Here is a 22,104-nt window from a genome sequence, read left to right as displayed (position 1 = left end):
GGAAAACCGGAGACTCCCGGCCAGAACCTCGGCCTTACTGGGGCGGAAAGGGCTCAGGGGAAACTCCTGGATGGAGAGTTTGCACCTCGGAGCGCAGAGTCCAGCCCAGCCGCTGCCCAGTAGAAATAGAATCCCAGACAAGTAGGACCTCTTAAATCTAATAGTAGCCGCATTTTCATTAAAGCGGAAAGAGAGAGGTAAGATGGCCATATTTTATTTAAGCCAGTATATCCAAAATATTATCATTTCAACATGTAATCAAGCCAGAAGATTTAGTGAGACATTTTACATTCATTTGTTGGTACTAAATCTTGGGATTCCAGTGCGCATTTTACAGTTAACAGCACACCTCAGTTCAGACGAGCCTCGTGTCCTGTACTTAGTTAACTATGTCATGTCATGCGTAGCAGCCCGGTTCTATAGGAAGCATGAATGTTAAAGGCGTAGGGAGTTCCTACACTCGTCTGCGCAGCCTAGCTGAACCAGTCCGTCCTTTTTCAGAATTGGACATTGCATGTTTAAAATCCAAGCGGCCCATAGCACCAAAGAAGATATTGACGTTTTTTTTAAATGTAGGTTAAGTCGCATTGTTCTTGCTGAAAACCTTCGGTGGCTTCCCCTGACTGGGAATAAAGTACAAACACATTCCTGCCCTGGTCTGAATGTTTGTGCCACCCCCCTCAAAAAGAAAAAAAAAATTCATATATTGACAAACGAATTCCCAAAGTGATGGTATTAGGAGGTGGCACTTCTGAGAGGTGATTAGATTCTGAGCACATAGACCTCAGAGACCCAAAAAGGGATAGAATAAGAAGTCTGAGACTAGGAAGAGGCCCCTCACCGGACCATGCTGGCACCCTGATCTTGGACTTCCAGCTTCCAGAACTGTGAGAAAAAAAAAATTGTTGTTTATAAGCCACCTAGTCTGTGATATTTTGTTATAGCAGCACAAACTGACCAAGAGGATTGCCCTTCTATTCTAGGAGGCCCTACCCCGCCTTCTGACCGCCTGTCACACCCCCTTCCCCACTCTGCTCACCCCACTTCAGTCCCACTGACACTTGATGTTGCTCTAACAAGACTAAGCAAACATCTTTCATCTCAGGTGCATACTAAATCTCAGAAATTCTTTACTATTATGCTTGGATCGAGTATTGCTGTCTTGCTCCCTTACTTTGCAGGTTTCTGCCCAAATGCGTTTACAGGAGGTGCCTATCCACACCCTCTTTTCACAGTAGTGCCTACCCCCAACTCATCAGTCTTTCCTAAGCAGACCTTCTCTCAGTAGCGCTGTACTAGCCATCTAGTACTCCATATCACATTACCCCAACATTTAGCAGGAAAACAACAGACTTTGCTTCTTTCCATTTCTGTAAGTCAGAAATTTACGTGGCTCATGGACTCATGAAGTTGCAGGGGGATAGGGCTGATCATGTGACGGCAGCTGGAAGGTTTGACTGTGGCTGGAGGATCCCCTTGGAAGAGGCTCATTTACACACTGATAGCAAGAGCTTTGGGGTCTTCACTGGGTGGACCTCTACCTAGGGCTGCTTGAGTGTCCTCGTAACATGGTTACTGGCTTCCCTCAAAAGTAAGCAAAGTAGAAGTCACAATATCTTTTAGGACCTAGCCTTGGAAGTCACACAGGGTCATTTCTACGATATGCTCTTACTTAGGAAAGTCAGCTCTGTTTAATGTGGGAGGGACTTTGTAAGGGCATGAATGGGGTGTCTTTGGGGACCATTTGGGAAATGGGCCACCACTAGCATTTGTTGTTTGTCCCTGATTTTCCAGGTTTAGCACTGAAAGTCTTGTATCCCAGGAAACCTCTCCATCATTTGCAAACCAGGATAGTCGTCCCATTATAGGTTAGTCATCCACCTCCAGACTACAAGCTCCATGGGAACAGGGACTCCTTTCCTTGCTGTGTACCCCAAAGCTAGAACAGTGCTGGCACATAAATTGTTCAGTATTTGTTAAACAAACCTTTTGTAGTGCAAGTTAAGTCTGGTGCTGATTTCATTCCAGAAAACTTGATTTTTAGATTACAAAATCTTTTAAAATAGCTGAGTCCTCTGGACAGATATCCATCTTAAGAAATGTAATTTGTTCAACAGGGATAAGCAAAATAATGTATATTTTCAAGCTTCTCTAAAATTAAAGCAGAGAATGGTTATATTAAGTAAAGAACTTCTGTTTTCTCTTTCCAATTATCATTCACATATGGTTCTTCAAGCATCTGTTCCTTCTTCAGGTCATTATTTCCTCCCTACCTCCTCCCATCCATTTCCATGACCCATTTCAGCATCTTTGAACTCTCCACGGGTTCTTTCCTTTTCCTCTTCAAAGGGACATTGTTTTCTCCACCTTGTTAAATTTCCCATGGGCTGCAATTCTACTGTAGTCTCCTTGGAGAGCCTTCTCTTTCCTCTTAGTTTACCATACAGCACATAGAGATAATCACACTAATTCCTCTCAGCCATGTTTCCTCTTGTGTCACTCCTTGTGTTCAAGAATGGTTACCTGTTGCCCATAGAAGAAGTTTAAATTCCTTTGCCTGGTTTTCAGTATCTCCTATCACCTCTCACCCATGCTCCCTATCTCCAGGAACATGGGTGTTTTTTTCAGACTACCAAGCAGTTCTCCAACACCAGCTGGGTGTCCTCAAATTCAACTCAGTTCCGACACCTTCTACCTGGAGATAAAGTCAGATCCCACAGGTTAAATGCTCAGTCCCACAAGACTGGCCCCACTTCAGAAGGCAATGCCAAGTCCAGGTTTTTACCTGTGCTTCTCAATGGCTATAAATCAGAGGTTTCCATGACCCCCTACTCAGGTTTGAGTAATCTACTAGAGCAGCTCACAGAAATCTGGAAACTCATTTACTTACTAGATTACCAGTTTATTACAAGGATATTAAAAGATGTAAATGAACAGCCCAATGAACAGACACAGAAGGTGAGGTCAGGAAGTTCCCAAACAAGAGATTCTCTCCCCCTGGAGTTTTGGTTGTGACACCCTCTCCCCTAGGCTACCTAAGGGCTTTGCAAAAGTCACCTCATCAACATAACAAAAGACACCTTTATCGCTCTCATCACTTAAGACCTTCCAAAGGGTTTTAGGAGCTCCATGCCCAGAATGGGACAAAGACCAAATATCTGTATTTTATTATAAATCACAATATCTCATATATAATATCCTACTGGTTCTAAATTAAAACATCTGTCTTCAAGGGGATTTTTTCTGCTTTGTTAAGGATGGTAACAAATATACAACTAATAGAATAAAGATGGGGTCAAGTAAGATGAAATACAAAGAAAGGGGCACTGGGTATTTAGAACAGAAAAATGGCATCAGCTAGGGAGATGAGAAAAGTTTTCATTAAGGAGTTGACAGTTCAGATGGGTGGGTCCTGAGAGAGAGGGGACAATAAGGACTTCATCTGCAAGTGGAAAAGTGGGCGGGCGCACCTAGAAGAGAAAATAAGGGACATATTTAGGAAGACAACAAGTCTAGTTTTCTTGAGGCAAAAGATAGGGGAAAGAAGACTAGGAGGTTTTAAGGTATCACTGGGTAAAGAGTTGAATTCTAGAGTTTGCTGTTCATTTTTCAGTTGGTGAACAGTAGAGACTCCAAGAGTGTTTCAGTTTTTATGGGCATGAGGAATAGAACTGGACCTCGAATAGATCCAGCAGCAGTATCTGTAACTGATTGGAGAAATACCAGAAAGGAGCAGATCTATAGCCAGTAGGCCCTTGGTAAATGCAAGCCCTTTGGCCAAGAGACCTTTGAGTTAAATTTCTCCATGGCATATCTAGGGTTTTATGTTAATGTGTCTAAACTCTGCTGATAATACTATCAAGAATTTTTATTACCAAATTAATCATTCTTCCAAAGAATTTAAACTGAGTCTGCCCATGAAAAAAGTTTAGCTTTGAAAATACTGGAAATTAGAATTCCTTCTGGATACTGTGACAGAGCTCTTAAAAACTAATTCACTTACCAAATTATTGAAGTTACTCTACACACTGTAAAAGTGACAGTACCCACGATGATGTTCTTTTTCAGCTTGGATGACACTGGGATGGGTGATCTTTGATAATTACAAAATTTAAGACAGGGTCTTCCCTGGTGGCGCAGTGGTTGAGAGTCCACCTGCCGATGCAGGGGACACGGGTTCGTGCCCCGGTCCGGGAAGATCCCACATGCTGCGGAGCGGCTGTGCCCGTGAGCCATGGCCTCTGAGCCTGCACATCCGGAGCCTGTGCTCCGCAATGGAGAGGCCACAACAGTGAGAAGCTCCGTACCGCAAAAAAAAAAAAAAAAAAAAAAATTTAAAGACAAAAACAAGGTCACCTTCAAGTCAGTTGATACTACTGTCCCCTTTCCTATATTGCACTGGCAACTTGATTTTTAAAGGGAAAAGTATGAAGGTGATTGGATTAGTTGAGGTTAACTTATAGGGGGTAATAAATATAGAATATAAAACATATTTATTAAATTACAACTTCTATGACTTCTGTGTTCATAAAAATGTTAAGTAAAGCATTATGATTTTTAAAAAATTTTAAAACATTTTACTACCTCTTAGTTTTTGGATATCTAGATATGCAAAGTTTTCTTAAATTAACAAGGGATTGAAATGTATAGCAAAATCTGGTTATTGCAGCATTTAAAAGTTTGGATCAGCTGATTTGTGGATTCTTTGAAAAAAGAAAAATTAATCTAAGTCAAATAAAATCAATCTTTAATATTTAGTGAAATTCTGTTAAACTATTACAAACATCATCATTCTTTTATTTATTTATTTATTTATTTATTTATTTTTGGCTGCATTGGGTCTCGTTGCTGCACGCGGGCTTTCTCTAGTTGTGGCGAGCAGGGGCTACTACTCTTCATTGCGGTGCGCGGGCTTCTCATTGCGGTGGCTTTTGTTGTGGAGCATGGGCTCTAGGCGCATGGGCTTCAGTAGTTGTGGCTCTCGGGCTCTAGAGCGCAGGCTCAGTAGTTGTGGCTCGCAGGCTTTGTTGCTCCGCGGCATGTGGGATCTTCCTGGACCAGGGCTCGAACCCATGTCCCCTGCATTGGCAGGTGGATTCTTAACCACTGCGCCACCAGGGAAGCCCATAAATATGATCATTCTTAATGTATTTTAAAAAAATGAAAAATATTAGGTAGTGTGACATATTAGAAAGAATATAGGCTTTGGGGTCAAACTGGCTTTTCCTCTTAGTAGTTGTGTGACTTTGGACAATTTATTTGACCCCATCCTTCTGAGAAAAGCTCTTAATACCACTTAATTGTAGTCATGAGGATTACACAGGACCCTAACTGTAACTGAGTGTTTTCTATGTATTAGACCAAGGATTGGCAAACTTTTCCTATAAAAGGACAGATAGTGAATATACTAGGCTTTGTAGGCCTATGGTTTCATCACGACTATTCATCTTTTCTGTTTTAGCATAAAAGGATGCATAGACAGTACATAAATGAGTGTGGCCCTCTTCTAATAAAACATTCTTTATGGGTGCTGAATTTTGAATTTCATGTATTTTTCATATGTCACAAAATAGTCTTCTGGGTTTTTTGGAACTATTTAAAATATTTATATATATATTTTAAATTTATTTATTTTTGGCTGCATTGGGTCTTCGTTGCTACGAGCGGGCTTTCTCTAGTTGCAGCCAGAGGGGGCTACTCTTCGTTGCGGGGCACGGGCTTCTTATTGCAGCGACTTCTCTTGTTGTGGAGCACGCGCTCTAGGCGTACGGGCTTCAGTAGTTGTGGCATGTGGGCTGAGTTGCTCTGCAGCATGTGGGATCTTCCCAGACCAGGGCTCGAACCCAAGTACCCTGCATTCGCAGGCAGATTCTTAACCACTGTGCCACCAGGGAAGTCCAGAAAAAGAAAATTATATTTTTAAATATTCCATAAAAACAGGTGGCAGGCCAGATTTGGCCCATGGGTGGTAGTTTGCCAACCCCAGTCTTAGACATTTAATCCTTATAACATACTATGAGGCAGGTGCTTTATCTTAATTTTATGGGTGAAGGAAACAAGTACAGATGTTAGGTGGCTTTCAGTCCCGCAGCCAGGATGTGTTAGAACCATTCACAATGACTAATGTAGAACCTTACACATGTTTCAGAGTCAAATGAAATAACAGACAATTTGGCAACACTGTCTATCCTCTTTTTCTACAGGATTTATTGGATTATAAGGCCAATATCATGCTAGGCCCATTAAAAGAACTTTAGAGTCCGTTTTGTAAGCAGGTTCTTGTTGATTGACTTTTCTTTAATGTTCAAAAAGATGGCTTAGCTGAAATAGGAAAAAGATCACTATCTTGGTTTTATACAGCTTTTTTCCCCCCGAAAATGCTTCAGACATTTTTCTTTTTTCATTCATTCTCAAAACATCCCTGTGTGAGAGGATAGGAATTAGCTTCCTAATTTTATGTTTGGGGAAACTGAGGTGGTGGTTTGAGATGCTATGCGACTTGACATTGTGTCTTAGGGTCATAATGTTAACATCAGAACCCAGACCTCATAATTCTGACATCCCATCCTACCTTCAATGCTTCAGTGGAAAAGGAGGAATAATATACAAAAATATAGTTCAGAGACTGTGTCTTCATTGTGATACACGTGACCTGTGACACATGTAGTTTAGGAAGGGTAGTAGTTTAGGAAGGGTTTTCAAAATAATTTCTTATCTCATAACTAACATAGCCAGAGCAGTATAAGGAACTACATCAACCTAAGGTATAAACAGAAAAGGAAAACTTTTAAATCGCTTTTTTCTTAAATGTAGATTTGCTTCTGGCCTAAGATCAGTAGTATGCTGGCACTCGCCGCTTTTAAAAAGGAATAAAGTCGCACTTATTTCAGATATAAGAGTGAGATGCCAAAATACGTTGAGGATGTTTGCCACTTGCCAAACCTCATAAAAGTTTCTTTTCCTAACATTCTACTAAATTGGGGAGGGAACAGTTTTAAAAAATCACTTCTGAGGATTTTTAGGGTAGATAAAAGGTAAAGGTGTTCAGAATGAGAATATAAATATTGCTTTAAGCCTGGACTGACCTTCCAAAACAAGCTTGAACTTCAGCCCTGCTTTATTGCTTCAGATCAAAATGCATGATCAGTGTATGCTTTTCCCACTGTATGGTTTTGCTCAGCATTTCCTACAGGAAGTGAACAAAACATCTTTCTACAGCTCCTCTACAATTAAGAAATATCCATGCTTCACATTTTAATGACTGCATAAATTCTCATGGTAAGGAATCTGTAGTTTCCCACTGTACTGAATCAATCACAGGGTTTATTGTTAGTACATCTTAAAGCCAGAAACAGGACTATATATAATGTTCCCCCCACCCTATCCCCCGCCAAACACACACACACACACACAGAAAACGAAACCCCTTGACATCCCTATGTTTGATAGTATTAAGAGTACCATTATTACATTGTGTAAATTTATAGCAACATATATTCTGGAACAAATACTACTGAAGTGCATGTGTGGTTATAATCCTACTGCCCACAGAGAGCTGGTATGTCTCCACCATAGGGCTGTAACACATTTTTCTACCCTAACAACCTCCCCAAACCCCTTTTAACTTATAGTTTATAACATCTGATTCTGGCTTTACTGTTCATGCCATCGAATCGTCAGTTTATCTCCTTGTAAGCTTGTCCAGTGACTTGTAACACATTCTTTAATTACTTAAGTTATTTAACTTCTCGTTTTCCCCCTCAGTGAAGAAACTGAAAAGACCTTTAAACTTTCTGACTTCGTGGCCAAGAATATTTTTTAAGTGAAGAAACATACACATAAAAAAAAATAAACCCGGTAACAAACTATTTTATAAATACGTGACTGTATTTTTCTTCATGTCCAGAAACTCTTACTGAAATAGAATTCAGGTATATTCCTTGCAAACCCACACAGTTCATACATCTAACACCAGGTTTTCATTTGTACCGAAACAGGCAAGATAATGAAGGCACAGGCTCAATTTGTATCAGTAAAGGACTCAAACACAGTCAAGAGGCACTAATGACACAGAAGCATCGTCAATCACGAAAAGCAAGTGTTCAGAGTCTGCAGTAACTTCTCTCCCTTTAATATTTGGCAAAATTCAGTCTAGATATTTTAATACCTCAGAAAGAAAAAATAAATAAGAGATGCTACATTAAAATGTCAGATGACCTATCATTACTCTTTAGACATATAAGGGAAGGGATAAAGTAAAGGGAGGGGACCACAGATTTCCTATATTCTTGGATTATCCTTCCTTTCTGAGGGGCTCAGATATCTGTGTGCATCTGTCAGAATGCCAGCTGTACCTGAAGATTGAAGAGATGGTTGGTAGTTGCTGACATGGTCCCTCAACACTATTAAAAGTTTCTATATTAAAAGTTTCTATCACAAAAACAAAATTAGCTTGATTTCTTCTCTTTAGTCCTTTGTTAAACAGCTAAGTGAAATGTGGTTATTTAAAAGTGATCTAAAAAGTTTAAAATAAAGGAAAAATATATTCTAGCTTCCTAAGAAGAAACAGATTACAGATTTAGACTTCTATGGCAAATAAATACACTTGAAAACCAAGCAAGTTTCTCTCCTGTAGGAGAGTCAGACTACAAACAGTTCTCGTTTCTCTAAGGCTGATGACCACATCGCTCATAGAACATACCAGCAACTAGTTTCACAATTTTAAGAGACTTTTTCCACAATATGAAAGATGAGGTTTAACCTAGTTCTGAGCAGGCAGAATAGATCTGTACTCACAACATCCCTATCACAAATATATGACAATTGAACAACAAAGCACAGCCCGATCTCTGCTTACATCGAAGCCACCGTCTACATGATAGCTAATTACTTGCTTTCGATGGGTTAATACCACCTGTTGCAAGACTAGAGCTGGCAGTCAATGGAGCACGCCATTTACAAGGAAGCCTAAAGTCTACAACTGCAAAAATAACATGGAAATGTACTAGCCCATCCAACGTAGTTAAATATATTTTCAAAATTGTTCCTAGGAAATGAATTTTAATAGTATCTCCCAAGTCTTTCAGCCAAAGTGACCTTGATCATTTTTGTCTTTTTACATCAAAATCTACCAAAATTTTTTGACTGTTTCCAAGTATTAGGAACAGAGGGGCCAATATAGCATGTTTCACAATTAACTGTTAATATTTCAGCGAGTTACCATAAACTGTTTTTGCATGCTTGAAAAAATAATTGTGAAGAAAAAATACGGAATACTAATGGGAGGACCTCAATAATTGGGTGTTTTCATTTTGCTTTAAAAACAACCTCTAATATTCAACTCTGACAATGCAGTAAATATATATACATATATATAAAGTTCATTTCCATGCGCATTACATAAAAATAACTATGAGAAATATCAATCTATCAGTGTCAGCTGATATATATCCAATTAACTCACTGCAGAAGGGAAAAAAAAAAGGCCAAAAAAATTCTAAAGTAATCAGTAAAGCTCACAGTTCGAAAAGTTTTTTTTTCCTTTTTTTTCTTTTTTTGCTTATTTGAATTTTTTTGGTAGTTTATCTGTGCTCTGTCATACAAGCTGATTCCCAGACTAATGGCCTCCGAGTAGATTTGAAAGAAAGCCTGAAGACTTCTTATTTTGCGGTGCTTCTGCTTCCTGGTCTTGTGAAAGCCCCAATTCACTCTCAATTTGGTCGAGCTCTGACTGGTCCAGTAGTTCAAAATCATCCCCTTCCTCCATGTCTGTGTCCTCCCCTGGGCTGGGAGCAGCCTGAGACAGTGCTTGCTGCATGCCTGCTAACTGGTCTTTGACGGCGGCAGTCACCGCAGCGGTGATGACGTCCCCAGCCAGGTTGCTCATCAGGTGGAAGGTTTGGTCACCGCTCAGAGGAAGGGTGAGACCAGCCACTGATTGCCTCTCTGAGCTGGGTCTGGGACCACGGTCCAACTGCTCCTTTCTTCTCTTGAGCTCAGTGGGCAAGCCAAGGCTTAATTCATCTTCATCGTTTGTTCCTGTGCCATTTTCTAGAGATGGAAAATCTGAAAGGTCTCGAGAGAAAACTTCCTCACTAGGTCGGTCAAGGTCTGTGAAATGTAGAACAGAAGTTCATGCTTAAGCACCATACTAAATTTTTTTTTATGATTCAACTTCTAAGTTATAAAGTAGTAATTGATAAACCGTTACTATCTCAGATATACAAAAAATAGAAAGTCAAAGGTTTATAAGACCCTGTAATAAACCATAATAAATTTGAAATCAGAGAATTGTCTAAAAGATCCCTGTTTTTAATTGGAATCCTCTGAGTCACTCTGGCATTCATCTAGCCTCCCATCAGACCCCCCCCAAGTCTGGGACACTCTCTCCACAAGTACACACAAACACTACATGTCCCCCGATGGCCTTAGCTTTCCTCTTAAACACAAAAAGTGTGTAATGACTTACTATTCAGCCTGTCTTAATGTCAGCTTGGGGCTCTGACTAGAGTTTAAACGTTCACCAAAATTTCATCCTGCTCCTGGGGAGAGGATTAGCTTAAGCCAATGTGGATATGTATAATCCAAAATAAAAAATATTTCAATTGGACGTTTTCATAGATTTGGGTCCAGCAGATGGTGACTATTATCCAGCCTTTGCATTTTCATTCACGGAGATCTGTTTGGGTATCTGTAACTGTGTTTGTTTAAAGCAATGAGTTAAAAGAAGCTGCTTTTCCTTCTATTCTATATTCAACCTAAGAGCTTATGGAAACATTTAGCTTTCCATGAATATAGCTGAAATTAACCATACCGTTTTAGCAAAATATAGGTCCTGAATATATACAGGAACGCTTTAAGATGTGGGACATTTGAAAGCAATGTCAGGTAAGTAGGCAGACAGTGATTTCACTGTTTTTCACTTTTCACAGAAAATCTTTCAGTAACTCTTTGGAATCTTCAAGTTAATTAATGAAAGCTTTCTACATGGGTTCAATTATTGTTGCTCCCTTTGTTGTGTAAATCTGAGATAGGATGCTTAAGAACAAAGGGTTTGTTTTACTGGTCTTGTAGGTATGTACAGCTTGTAGAGCTTGAGAGGACTTCAGTGACCCTCTTGTTCTAATGTCCACAGAAATCATGTCACCTGTTCAAGGTCATACAATAACGTTAATGACAAAAGCAAGGCTACACTTGGGTCTCCCAATCTCCAAACCTGTATTTTTTCAACACTACACAGCCTTCTTCCTTCCTCTAGAAAAAGAAAGTGTGTTCTTGCTTATAAAGACACGTATAAAATAATTAATTCATAATCCTCCATTATAACCTGCTTACATTTTCAGTATATTGTTAAAATGACTTGAAATAATCCAATGAGACTAGCAAAAGTTATTGCACAAGACTTGTCTCAAATTTCATTTTAAATTGTACTTAACCTAATTATAAAAGATAAGAAAGCTTTTTTTTTTTTTTTTTTAACTAACTTGGAAGAAAAACAAGTTAGTTAAAAAAAAAAAATAGTATATGAGAAACCCTGGAATCAGCTTTGGATCTGGGAAACTTGCCCCCCATGCTTCAGTCCCTCTTAATAAGGACTAGCCCTGGATATATGGGATTAGCTTCTCTCCTTCCCCGTCCCATTACTGCTATAAACAATGCCACCAGCTATTCCAGAAGTTAAGTGTTTACATCGTCAATTGTTTGTTTTCAAAATAAAGGCAGATTTGGACATTGATTAGCTTAGATATTTTTCTCATACTCTTCAAAAAAATAGCTTTTGAGATATAATTCATATACTATAAAACTTACCCTTTTAAAGTATATGATTAAGTGTTTTCTAATATATTCACAAAGCTGTTCAACATCACCACCATCTAATTCTAGAACATTCTCATCATCCCAAAAGAAACATATTAATTACCAGTCACCCACCATTCCCTCTTCCCCCAGCCGCTGGCAGCCACTAACCCATTTTCCTTCTGCACGGATTTGCCTATTCTGGACATTTCATAGAAATGGAGTTACCCAAGGTGTGGACTTGTGTGTCTGGCTTCCCCCACTTTAGCATAACGTGTTTAAGGTTCATCCACGTTGTAGCAAACGTGAGTACTTCATTTTTATAGCCAAGTGAGATTCCATTGTGTAGATGTACCACACCTTGTTTATCCAGTCAGCAGTTGACAGATTAAATACCTTTGCACGCACTCATAATTATAAAAATCAGAGCATCTAGGAGTGTGAGCATACCGTCAGAAGTGTCCGTCTGTGGAGTGTATCCTTCTGAAAGGTTGAAGGTCCCATTGTCAGTCCAGGAGACCTCGGACACATCTGTGTCAGACACAGACAACTCTTTGGCGGCAACGGTCAGGCTAATCTGTGTTAATATAAATACCAGTGACACATTTCAAACTTCTGTGGGGAGTCTTTTGAAACATTTTCCTTTCGATATTGTTCAATCATCTTAGAGAAACAGGAGGAGTCTATTAAGAATATCATTCCAGTTTTGGTACATTTAGATAAATTTACAGTCAAACCACACAGGAACAAATTGAAAACTAAACAAAAAATACCTTAGGACAGAGAGCTGAAAAGTCTAATTCACTGTCATCTTTGTGACTTTTTTCTTTATCTGCTTCTGTTGGGAAAAAATTTGGAAGCTTTCAGTTTCCTGGCCAGCTTAGACAGCGTGTATTTTACCCATTAGATATCCTTATCCCACCTTCCTCATATTCTCCAACGCCTCCACGTAATTAAATGTTTGCACATAACAAGGTCCACGTATTTGCAACTGTTTGGTTTCCGAGGGAAATGGTCCATATCAGTGGTCCTCATAGTGTGGCCCCTGGACTTTTAGAAAGGCAAATCCCCAGGCACTCCCCTAGACCAGCTGAATCAGAAACTCTGGGGTATGGGCCCTGCAATCTAAGCTTTAACAAGCTCTTCAGACAATTCCGATGCTCCCTGTAGTTTGAGAATCTGTAAGGTCACAAGCCAAGTTAAAAAGTGAAAAAGGAGCACATTAGTCTTCCCCCTATTTTCTTTTCCTTCCCGTTCTACTGGCCCCCTCTACTGGCTCCCACACACAGCCCTGCCTGTGTCATTTGTTATTTGCAACCGTCCACTCCCAAAGAAAACGACTTAGAGAAAATAAATAGTAAGTAGCAAATACAGAAGTGTTGAAGCCTTTTCTCTCTCCCCTGACAATTTGGATTAAAAAGGCGATTTGTTGTATGTTTGAGAAAAGCATAAAAGCCTAAAATAGGAAAAAGCTATGTTACTTTGGGGGGATTTGCTTCTGTAATAATAATGTGGTGAAAGGCTAAAACACCCTGAAATGTATTAAAGGTGATTTCATAATAGCCAGCTGATGTCTCATCTCATGCGTGGAATCTAAAATTCAAACGTTACCTACCAGCTCTCTCACGTTTCTTCTGGTTAATATATTCTCTGATTCCAAAATCTAGTTTCAGCAGAAATGACTTGATTTTGTTGTATATTTTTTGTCCAATATCATTACACTTAAAAAATGGACACAGAAATGCACATAGTACTGCAAGATAAGGAGGAAGAGAGTTTAAGGAAAGTGACCTTACTTTCCAAAGGCTACATCTTAGTATGTCACAAAATTATTTCAGTTCCCTTACGGACAAATTGGGTTTTTTTTCTTAAGGAAGCGCCTCTGTGAAATAAGTCCATAGTTTTTATTCTTCCCCCTGTAATGAAACCATTTTCTCCTATATACACACAACCCAACAGTCATGGTTTTCAAAGACTTGCAATTAGGTAACTCCATCCCTTCAATCCTCTTACCCTCAAAATTTGTACAAAGGTTACGTGCTTTCCCGACAACAGTCCTGGATTAAAATATCAACTCTATTTATTTGTTAAATGATCATTTCTCCATAGAAACGTTATTAACTATCTGTTAGCCTCTCGTCAGTAATACTGGGATAATGACCTCATCTCTTGGGGTTGCTGGGAAGGATAAATGAGATAAATACAGACCATCTGAATAATGATTTGCCCGTATTAGACTCGCTTTCCCTAGCTCTCTTCTCCTTTCCCTCCTAAACAAGGCAGATCAAAGGGCTGATATTCCACAGGAGTTCTACTTGGGAGAATGGATGTGAGCTCTGACCATTGGCCCTTTGTGTGTGAGGCATCAGGAATACAAAAAGAAATGAAGATCAACACAGGAAAGGCGTTGTATTCCCTACTGTTTATTTCTCTGCTGTTGTCAGGACACGTGCCCATTTACCTTTTAAACAGCAGATGCAAACTCAAATATCTCTAGAAGACAAGGAGGTAGGTATCTGTAAATGTTAAAGGCTGGTGCGAGAAAACTAGGGAAATACGAGGGTTGGTTGGGTGGAGAGCGACTGCCCCATCTAAAGGTGGCAGGGCCAGATCTTTATATTTTTTAGGAGAAGCAGGAAATCGAAACTTTTTTTCCAGCACTTTTGAGTTACAATTGACATACAATAAACTGCACATATTTAAAGTGTACAATTTGATGTTTTGACATATGCATACAACTAAGAAACTCTTATCATGATAAAGATAGTGACCATACCACCCCCAAAAGTTTCCTCATGTTTCTCTTAATCCCTCCCTCTGGTCTTTCCCTGCCCTACCCGCCTCATCCCCAGGCAACCATTTATGTGCTCTGTCACTAAAGATTAGTTTGAATTATATATCAATGGAATCAAACAGTATGTACTCTTTTTTTTACCTGGCTTCTCCCACTCAATCTAATTATTTTGAGATTCATCCAGACTGTTGCATACATCACTTTTTTAGTGCTGAGTAGTAATCCATTGTATGGATGTACCACAGTTTGTTCACCCGTCTGTTTGTTGATGGACATACGAATTGTCTTCTGTTTTTGGCTAACACAAATAAAGCCACTATGAACATTTGTGGACAAGTCTTTGTATAGGTGTATGCTTTCACTTCTCTTGGGAAAACACCTAGCTGTGGAATGCCTCGGTCACATAGTAGCTTTTAAAAAACTACCAAACTGTTATCCAAAGTGGTTGTACCATTCTACCTACCCACCATATCCTGGCTAACACTTGATATAGTCGGTGTTTTTAATGTCAGCCGTTTTGGTGGGGATATAATGGTGTCTCATTGTGGTTTTAATTATATTTTGAGCCGCAGCTCATGCACAATGGCAAAAGTATTCACGTATTTGTGGGGGGTGGAGAGTAGAGCTTGTTTACAGCTTTACTGACATAATTTAAAATAAAATGAATCACTTATATATAACCTTGCATTTTGACAGCTATTCTTATCATTTTGAAATAGCAACATGTCTCTAGAAAAAGGAGAAACTTTGTACAGCAGGAAATTAAAGAATAATCAACTTGCTTTATAATCAAGAACACATCCCTCCTCTTCTAAGCTGTGGAACGTCTTGTAGACCATTAAATGATACCATATGTGTCCCATCAATTAGACAAAATGTTCTACCATACTTACACAGTAGATAGCTCAGTATAACCCCAGGAATGTAACTTCCCAAGATCGTAAAAAAGGTGCATACACTGCAGACCAGGAGACAAAACTAAAAATAATAGAAGCAACATGTGACAGTTGTACATAACATCAAGATACTTTAGAGCACAGGATACACGCAAAATTATTGACCTATATGCCGTCTATCATGTTATGGCAAATGTTTTTCAAACGGTGTTCTCTGCACTTAGATCTGACTAATGACTGCTGTGTTCAACCAGCCTTAGCCCACTTTCACATTAAGTGATAATCATTTGGAAGGTTCCAGAAGCTAACCTCTGGCACAGAGAACAACATCTCCTATTAATCATGCCTGCAGCTGTATTACCAGGTGCAAGAGACCTGAAGAATAGTATGTACCCAGAAACTTGTTTTACTCAGGGTCACTCGCTGAAAACAATGCAGCCCAGTAACGAAATCTGTAGGTTCAAACTGTTTCTATAAATCCACAGAAATTCATAAACACAGCAAAACATGTTATAGAAGTGAGAGGTATTTACATAAATATAACAGTAATTTGCACAGCTGATAAGCAGCCGGGATAAATCGACTGGCCATTACTATCCTCCTTCCTAACCATATCTGTCCGGCAAATGAAACTAAATTCCACCAGTGAAATTTGATTATGTTCTTTCTGTCAGTCGAAGCCAAAAGAATCTTGGTCGTTTTAAGTAAAACATCAAGACAGAAAAATTCTCCCATAAAGTCTTCACTTCTTTTTCACACTCTATTATTTAAAATAAACTATCTTACTTCTTTGCTTTACCTTTAAATTACGGTACTAAATTTCACTGATCAGCCAAGAAAATTCATTAAGGGAATTTCAAAAAGACACACAAGGAAAGGATACAGAACTCTGATCAATAACTGATTAAGAGAAACAGCAAGGGGGTCTAAAATTCAGATTAACTTTGATTTTTCATTCTTGGCACAGGGTTAGTAAATTCACTAGTCAAAAGGAAAACAAAAGTAAGAGCTGTTTCTCAAACATCAGGGATCCTTGAAGAATATGGAATTCTAATAGCAAAATGGAAGAGGAAAGACCATAAAAGTTAAAAGAACAAATAAAAGCATTACTATATCCAGAATTCAGTTTCGCAAAGGGATTTCACATTATCCACTAAATTTGTAGCATTGTTATCTTAGGTTAATTGACTTACGGTATATTAATGCAACCCAACGCAGAAGTTTAAGTTCAGAATCTTCTAAAAATGTGTTTAATCATCTCAGTAAAATAAGCATCAAAAACACAAGTCACCCCACCCCGCTACCATGTTGATATCTTTTCTAAAAATCACCTTCAGTGATTAAAATAACTTATCCATATACAATGTTGCAACTTTAGTATGCTCAAAATGTGTCCGAATATAGTTCTCTTACTCATTGAAGTTAGATTTCCTGTAACACGGTACAAAGAGAGGGATTTTAAATGAAGACATTCCTAGGTTCTTCCTTCCAACTACAGGTGGACATTCGTTTCCACAGCACTGGAAGGGAAGGGGTCTATTGATGATTCTGTAGCTCACCGGTGCTGTCAAGATACAGTGGAAGCTGCCTCTCCACATAAAAACCCTATAGTGGGCATTTCTTGTAACCCCTTTCAAACCACTCAACTCTCTCCTCGTGGGTTTTCATCTTTGTTGGAAAAATACTCATTCCATTTATATAATCACTGTGGATGTTTCTGCCAAAGATTTTCTTTCTTAAGTAAAGCATTCAAGAATCTCCACTTTTTAGGCTGAAAGTGAGACTCAGTTACCTCCAAAAACACCCTCAAAGGGCTATGTGTTCCTTTGACGTGAGAACCAGCCTAGATAATATAAACTGAAATTCTTAATAACACGTTTTTATCCTCGGTCTGGCTGAGAGGACAAATCATCATTCATTTTAGTTAATAAGCTACATAAATACAGATAAAATAGAAATCCAATCCAATTTCAAAATATAAGGTTAAGGATTTTCTAGTGCTAACAACACTAACATTTCTGAACCTTGCTAATATCAGTTTTTATGGCACGTGTTCGTAGTGTATTATATTCAGAATTGGAGAACCCTTACAGGCTGATAAAATAGGTTAATTCATTTGTTTCCAAGTTTAGTTCACGTTTTAAAGCACACACATCATTCTCCTTTTCTGGAAAACTTGCCTTGCCAGGGCTCTGCTGTTTAAACAGAGACATTTCTTGAAGAAATATGCTGAAATTCATCCATGATTCTGCAAGACAGTGGCTGAGCCTGGGTCTTTCATCTGGTTTGGAATTGATAACTTCCCAGCTAAAGAGAGAAAAAGAAAACCAAAACTTTTAACTGAATTGTGGATGAGTCACTCAACATTTATTGCTTTAGTAGATATTCACTGAGCACCTCCTAGTGGGCACACTCTCTGGAAGAGCCATGTGAATTCAGAGATGAACAAGCCAGACACCTGTCTAAGGAAGATCACAGGCCAAGGCAAGCAACGAGCTCCACGATTATCTGGTCACAATGAAGGAAAAATATAGGGTGGAGGCTTTGGGGCATCTTCTCTGAAGATGTCACTTTTATGCTATGATCTGGATTCGCACTATTTACCATAAAGGCTTGGAAGGGCTCCAGACAGAACAATGTACAGCATATGCAAGAGGTCCTGTTGTGAGAAGGAGCTAAAGCACCATTGGTCCCAGTATGGCTGCAGTAAAGCGAACCAGAGAATAGCATTGCAGGGAGCTGGGATGGTAGGAAGAAACCTGATCATACAGGGCCTTGTGGGATTGTCAGAAATGTTTTAAACCTTAAAGGTAGTAAAGCCACAGTACCTTTAAAGAAACCTTGGCTTTAATCTTATCATTATCCTCGTCATCAACACGAACAAAGCATTTTCAGTCCACAGTTGATCCTTGTACAATGCTGCAGTTAATCCACCTATGTATAATTTACTGTTGGCCCTTCGTATCTGTGGTTCCTCTGAATCCACAAATTTAGCCAACGACAGACCCTGTTGCACTGTAGAATTTACTACCGAAAAACATCCACTCTAAGTGGACCCACGCAGTTCAAACCCAGGTCGTTCAAGGGTCGACTGTATACTCTGTTGGTCAACTCAGCAGAAAACTGTCAAACTCAACAGGATCTCACAATACCCTGTATTTGTCTAGAGTATCTTTTCCCGATCATCATCATAGAATGTGCTGGATGTGGTGTGTGTGCCAGGCACGTGCTGTGTGTGGGTCCCCGCCTTCCCACAGGAATGGTAGTGAGCTGAAAACTAGTAACAATAGCTGCAGGAAGAAGACATGCAAATACTGGGCATTTCCTGAAGTTACAATGCCATCAAGTTCAAATCCCACTCCTGCAATTCTAACTCATCACATAAATATACCAGCTCAAACAAGCTCTATTAAGGGCACCCAAATTCATTTATTACACAGACAATTTTAAACAAATGTGTCTCGTAGAGGACACACTGTTAGTGAAGTGTCCTCTGAGCTATGACTGCAAGGGTGTCAGGGTGAGACTGATCTCTGGATTCAACTCCAGTAGCCCTGCGACAAATTAAAACTACTTTGGCCCTTAGATGCTCAACTACCCAGAAATTGTGTACATTGAGATTCTGCTCCTTTTTAATAAACTTTCAAATCAACATCGAGGAAATTGTAAATTAAATAATACATTTCCCTTTATAATATAAATTTTAAGTTATATTTAAACGAGTGCAATAGCATTAAAAAAGCAAAAAAAAAAAAAAAAAAGTAGTTCTTGTCCTTCCTCTTTGTTCTATCAGCCTCAACCAATGTTCTGCCAGAGAGTCACTGAGCTGCCCGGTGTTCAGGCTGATGCTACTCCACGAGGTAGACATTTGCCAAATGATTTCCCGACTGTTGTAAGAAATGAACTTTTGGGGACGTTTGGCTATCAGTTTATGCCTTCATTAACTCTTCCCACACTCGAACCACTGAGCAAGCCTGTTTACATTGGTGACCAAATCTAGCACTATGCATATCGTACGAATGATTCCAGACCTATTAAAAGAAACACTAAGTTTTTATGTTACATGTAGTGGCCACTATCTGTAACAAGATCTTGCCAGTATGTCAGCTGAATGGGAAAAGATTTTGTACAGGAGAGTAAAATCTGAAATTGAACTGTGGCTTTCTTTCTAGAGCAACATAGGCTTGTTACAAATTGGCAAGGGTAGGCTACTCTGCTGCTCAGTGTATGACGTAAATATAGATTTTAATCTCTGCTCTCTATGCATACTGAGTAGTATTTAAGGATTTGGTTAACCTGTCTGGCAAATATAACTCTAACAAAAATCAATGAAAAACTTATAATGGAACTGTTTATTATTATTTTAACAATTCCAATGGAATGGGTGAACATTTTGCATTTTGAAGCAAATTTAAAATATACTTCCATTAGGATAATGAACAAATAAAGTGAGTTGTGTTCAAAACTGAGAGATGGGCTTCCCTGGTGGCGCAGTGGTTAAGAATCCACCTGCCAATGCAGGGGACACAGGTTCGAGCCCTGGTCCGGGAAGATCCCACATGCGGCGGAGCAGCTAAGCCCATGCGCCACAACTACTGAGCCTGAGCTCTAGAGCCCGCGAGTCACAACTACTGAGCCCGCGTGCCACAACTACTGAAGCCCATGTGCCTAGACCCTGTGCTCTGCAACAAGAGAAGCCACCGTAATGAGAAGCCTGCGCACCGCAATGAAGAGTGGCCCCCGCTCGCCGCAACTAGAGAAAGCCCGCGCGCAGCAACGAAGACCCAACGCAGCCAAAAATAAATAAATAAAACTAATAAAATTCCCTTAAAATAAAACAAAGAAAGATGGAATGGATATGGAGGAACTCAAACTCCATGTTTATACCTGGACCTCAGGATCATAATATTGAGAAAAACATCACAGAGGTATATACACAGCATGATTTCATTTATATAAAGCTCAAAATCACACTAAGCTACAGATATTTAAGCAAGGAAATGATTTTTTAAAAAACCCAAGATTCAGGAGAGGGGATACCGAAGATGGGGGTGTGTAGGGAATGAGGCTTGAGATGGCAAGTGGGAGCTTCTCGGGTATTTGTAATGTTCTATATCTTTTTTAAGTGCTGGGTACACAAGAATCGATGTATTTCTGTTCTTAAAGCTATACATGTACACACATATGGTCTTGATTTAAAATTCCTGGATACTTAAATGTATAATCATTCTTTTTATTTAATGAGTAACATTGTTACACGAGTATATCCCACTTCACATCCTATAGTCAAAATACAAGTCTGTGACAGTACTTTGGGACAATAAATTCCATTGTTACTTATATTTATTTTTAACAAAATCGCCTTAGGGAGTTCCCTGGTGGTCTAGTGGTTAGGACTCAGCACTTTCACTGCCGTGACCCGGGTTCAGTCCCTGATTGGGGAACTGAAATCCCACAAGCCGTGTGGCATGGCCAAATTTTTTTAAAAATCGCCTTGAAGAATTCTAATGATATCTGAATTACTGTTACCATCACAAACAGAAATGAGAAATGCATCGTGTAAGTCATGAAAATATTATCTAACCAAATGGGTTTTGGGAAGAGTAGTAAATGTCTGACTGGAGGCTCCTGATTTCCAACACAGTTCTATTCCCTTTAAAACATGTGCCCCCTGCAAGGGAAGACCAAATTCAATGACATCTCCTCACTCTTTTCTAGAGTCAGGAGGAATGAGGTGTGATTGACCAGGATCAACACGGCATCATTTAAGACCTACCCATTCCAGAAAAAAAGAGAACTTCCTGTGCAGAATCCAAATATTTATTGGAAAGTAAGATTCATACTTGATGGTTGGTCAACGATTAATACAAGTGACATCTGCACGTGTACACACACACACACACAGGCTCTGAGTTGCTCCATAATGAAACTCTAGGTTTTCCTAGAGAGCCCTGTCTAGAAAACACATAATCAGAGAAAGGATCTCCTGTGAATACTGGACGATGCTAGGGAAACAGATCTTTCACATGGTGTGTGGCTGTCTTCCCACCATCCTCGGCGCTGATCAACGTGCAATGAAAGGCCCAACAAACAGAAAAGGAGGCTAAAAAACAGTGTGAATCTTTACCAAGTCCTTCACCAAAGAGTGTAAGTCTTCTATAGTTGAAGCTCATTCAAGGGAGAAAATTAGCTACCAATGGCTTCAGCATGAATATTCCAGGGCTTAGTTTTTTTCTTCCATAGTTTCAGAGAGAACATGCATTTTCCAGGTTCAAAGGGAAGTAAGGTCCTTTTGTGGGTCTGTCTGTTCTTCTTTCTTTCCTTCCCTTCTCTCTACCCTTGCTTGCTTCCTTCCTTCCAGCTAGTTTTCTCTCTCCTTCCTACCTCCCTCCAGCTAGGAGATAAGGACCTCTTAAGAGTCCCTCCCTTGTGACCACCAGCTCCAACTTCCCAGACTCTCCGAGAATCCAGTTCACGTGGTTCCCAGTGAGAAGCCACACCTCCCAGCCTTCCCAAGGCCATGGCGTCTTTCACAGGGCCTCTGCCCAAGGATCTGCAGCTTGTGCAGAGCTTGCCAGAAAAGCTACCCAACTGAGGCCCTGGCAGATTCCGTTTAGT

The 22,104-nt window shown here is 39.5% G+C and overlaps 1 protein-coding gene across 2 annotated transcripts in view; it reads right to left on the bottom strand.

Moving 5' to 3' along the window:
• Nucleotides 1-7,866: 7,866 nt before the first annotated feature.
• The window catches only part of RETREG1 (reticulophagy regulator 1), a 123,636-nt gene continuing 109,398 nt past the window's right edge, over nucleotides 7,867-22,104 (bottom strand). The window contains exons 4-9 of one of the 2 annotated variants that reach the window (XM_032626445.1): nucleotides 17,667-17,793; nucleotides 15,484-15,568; nucleotides 13,412-13,549; nucleotides 12,570-12,634; nucleotides 12,247-12,373; nucleotides 7,867-10,110 (exon numbers count right to left, since the gene is read on the bottom strand). In XM_032626445.1, coding sequence (XP_032482336.1) covers nucleotides 9,617-10,110; nucleotides 12,247-12,373; nucleotides 12,570-12,634; nucleotides 13,412-13,549; nucleotides 15,484-15,568; nucleotides 17,667-17,793 — 1,036 coding nt within the window. In that variant the 3' untranslated portion in view covers nucleotides 7,867-9,616. The remainder of the gene's footprint in view (nucleotides 10,111-12,246; nucleotides 12,374-12,569; nucleotides 12,635-13,411; nucleotides 13,550-15,483; nucleotides 15,569-17,666; nucleotides 17,794-22,104) is intronic. The other variant, XM_032626446.1, reaches the window with a different exon arrangement.

Source organism: Phocoena sinus, chromosome 3, assembly GCF_008692025.1.
Source record: "Phocoena sinus isolate mPhoSin1 chromosome 3, mPhoSin1.pri, whole genome shotgun sequence".
Classification (NCBI taxonomy): domain Eukaryota; kingdom Metazoa; phylum Chordata; class Mammalia; order Artiodactyla; family Phocoenidae; genus Phocoena; species Phocoena sinus.
The sequence above is the reverse complement of the archived record's forward strand: the minus strand, read 5'-3'. Positions and strand labels throughout refer to the sequence as shown.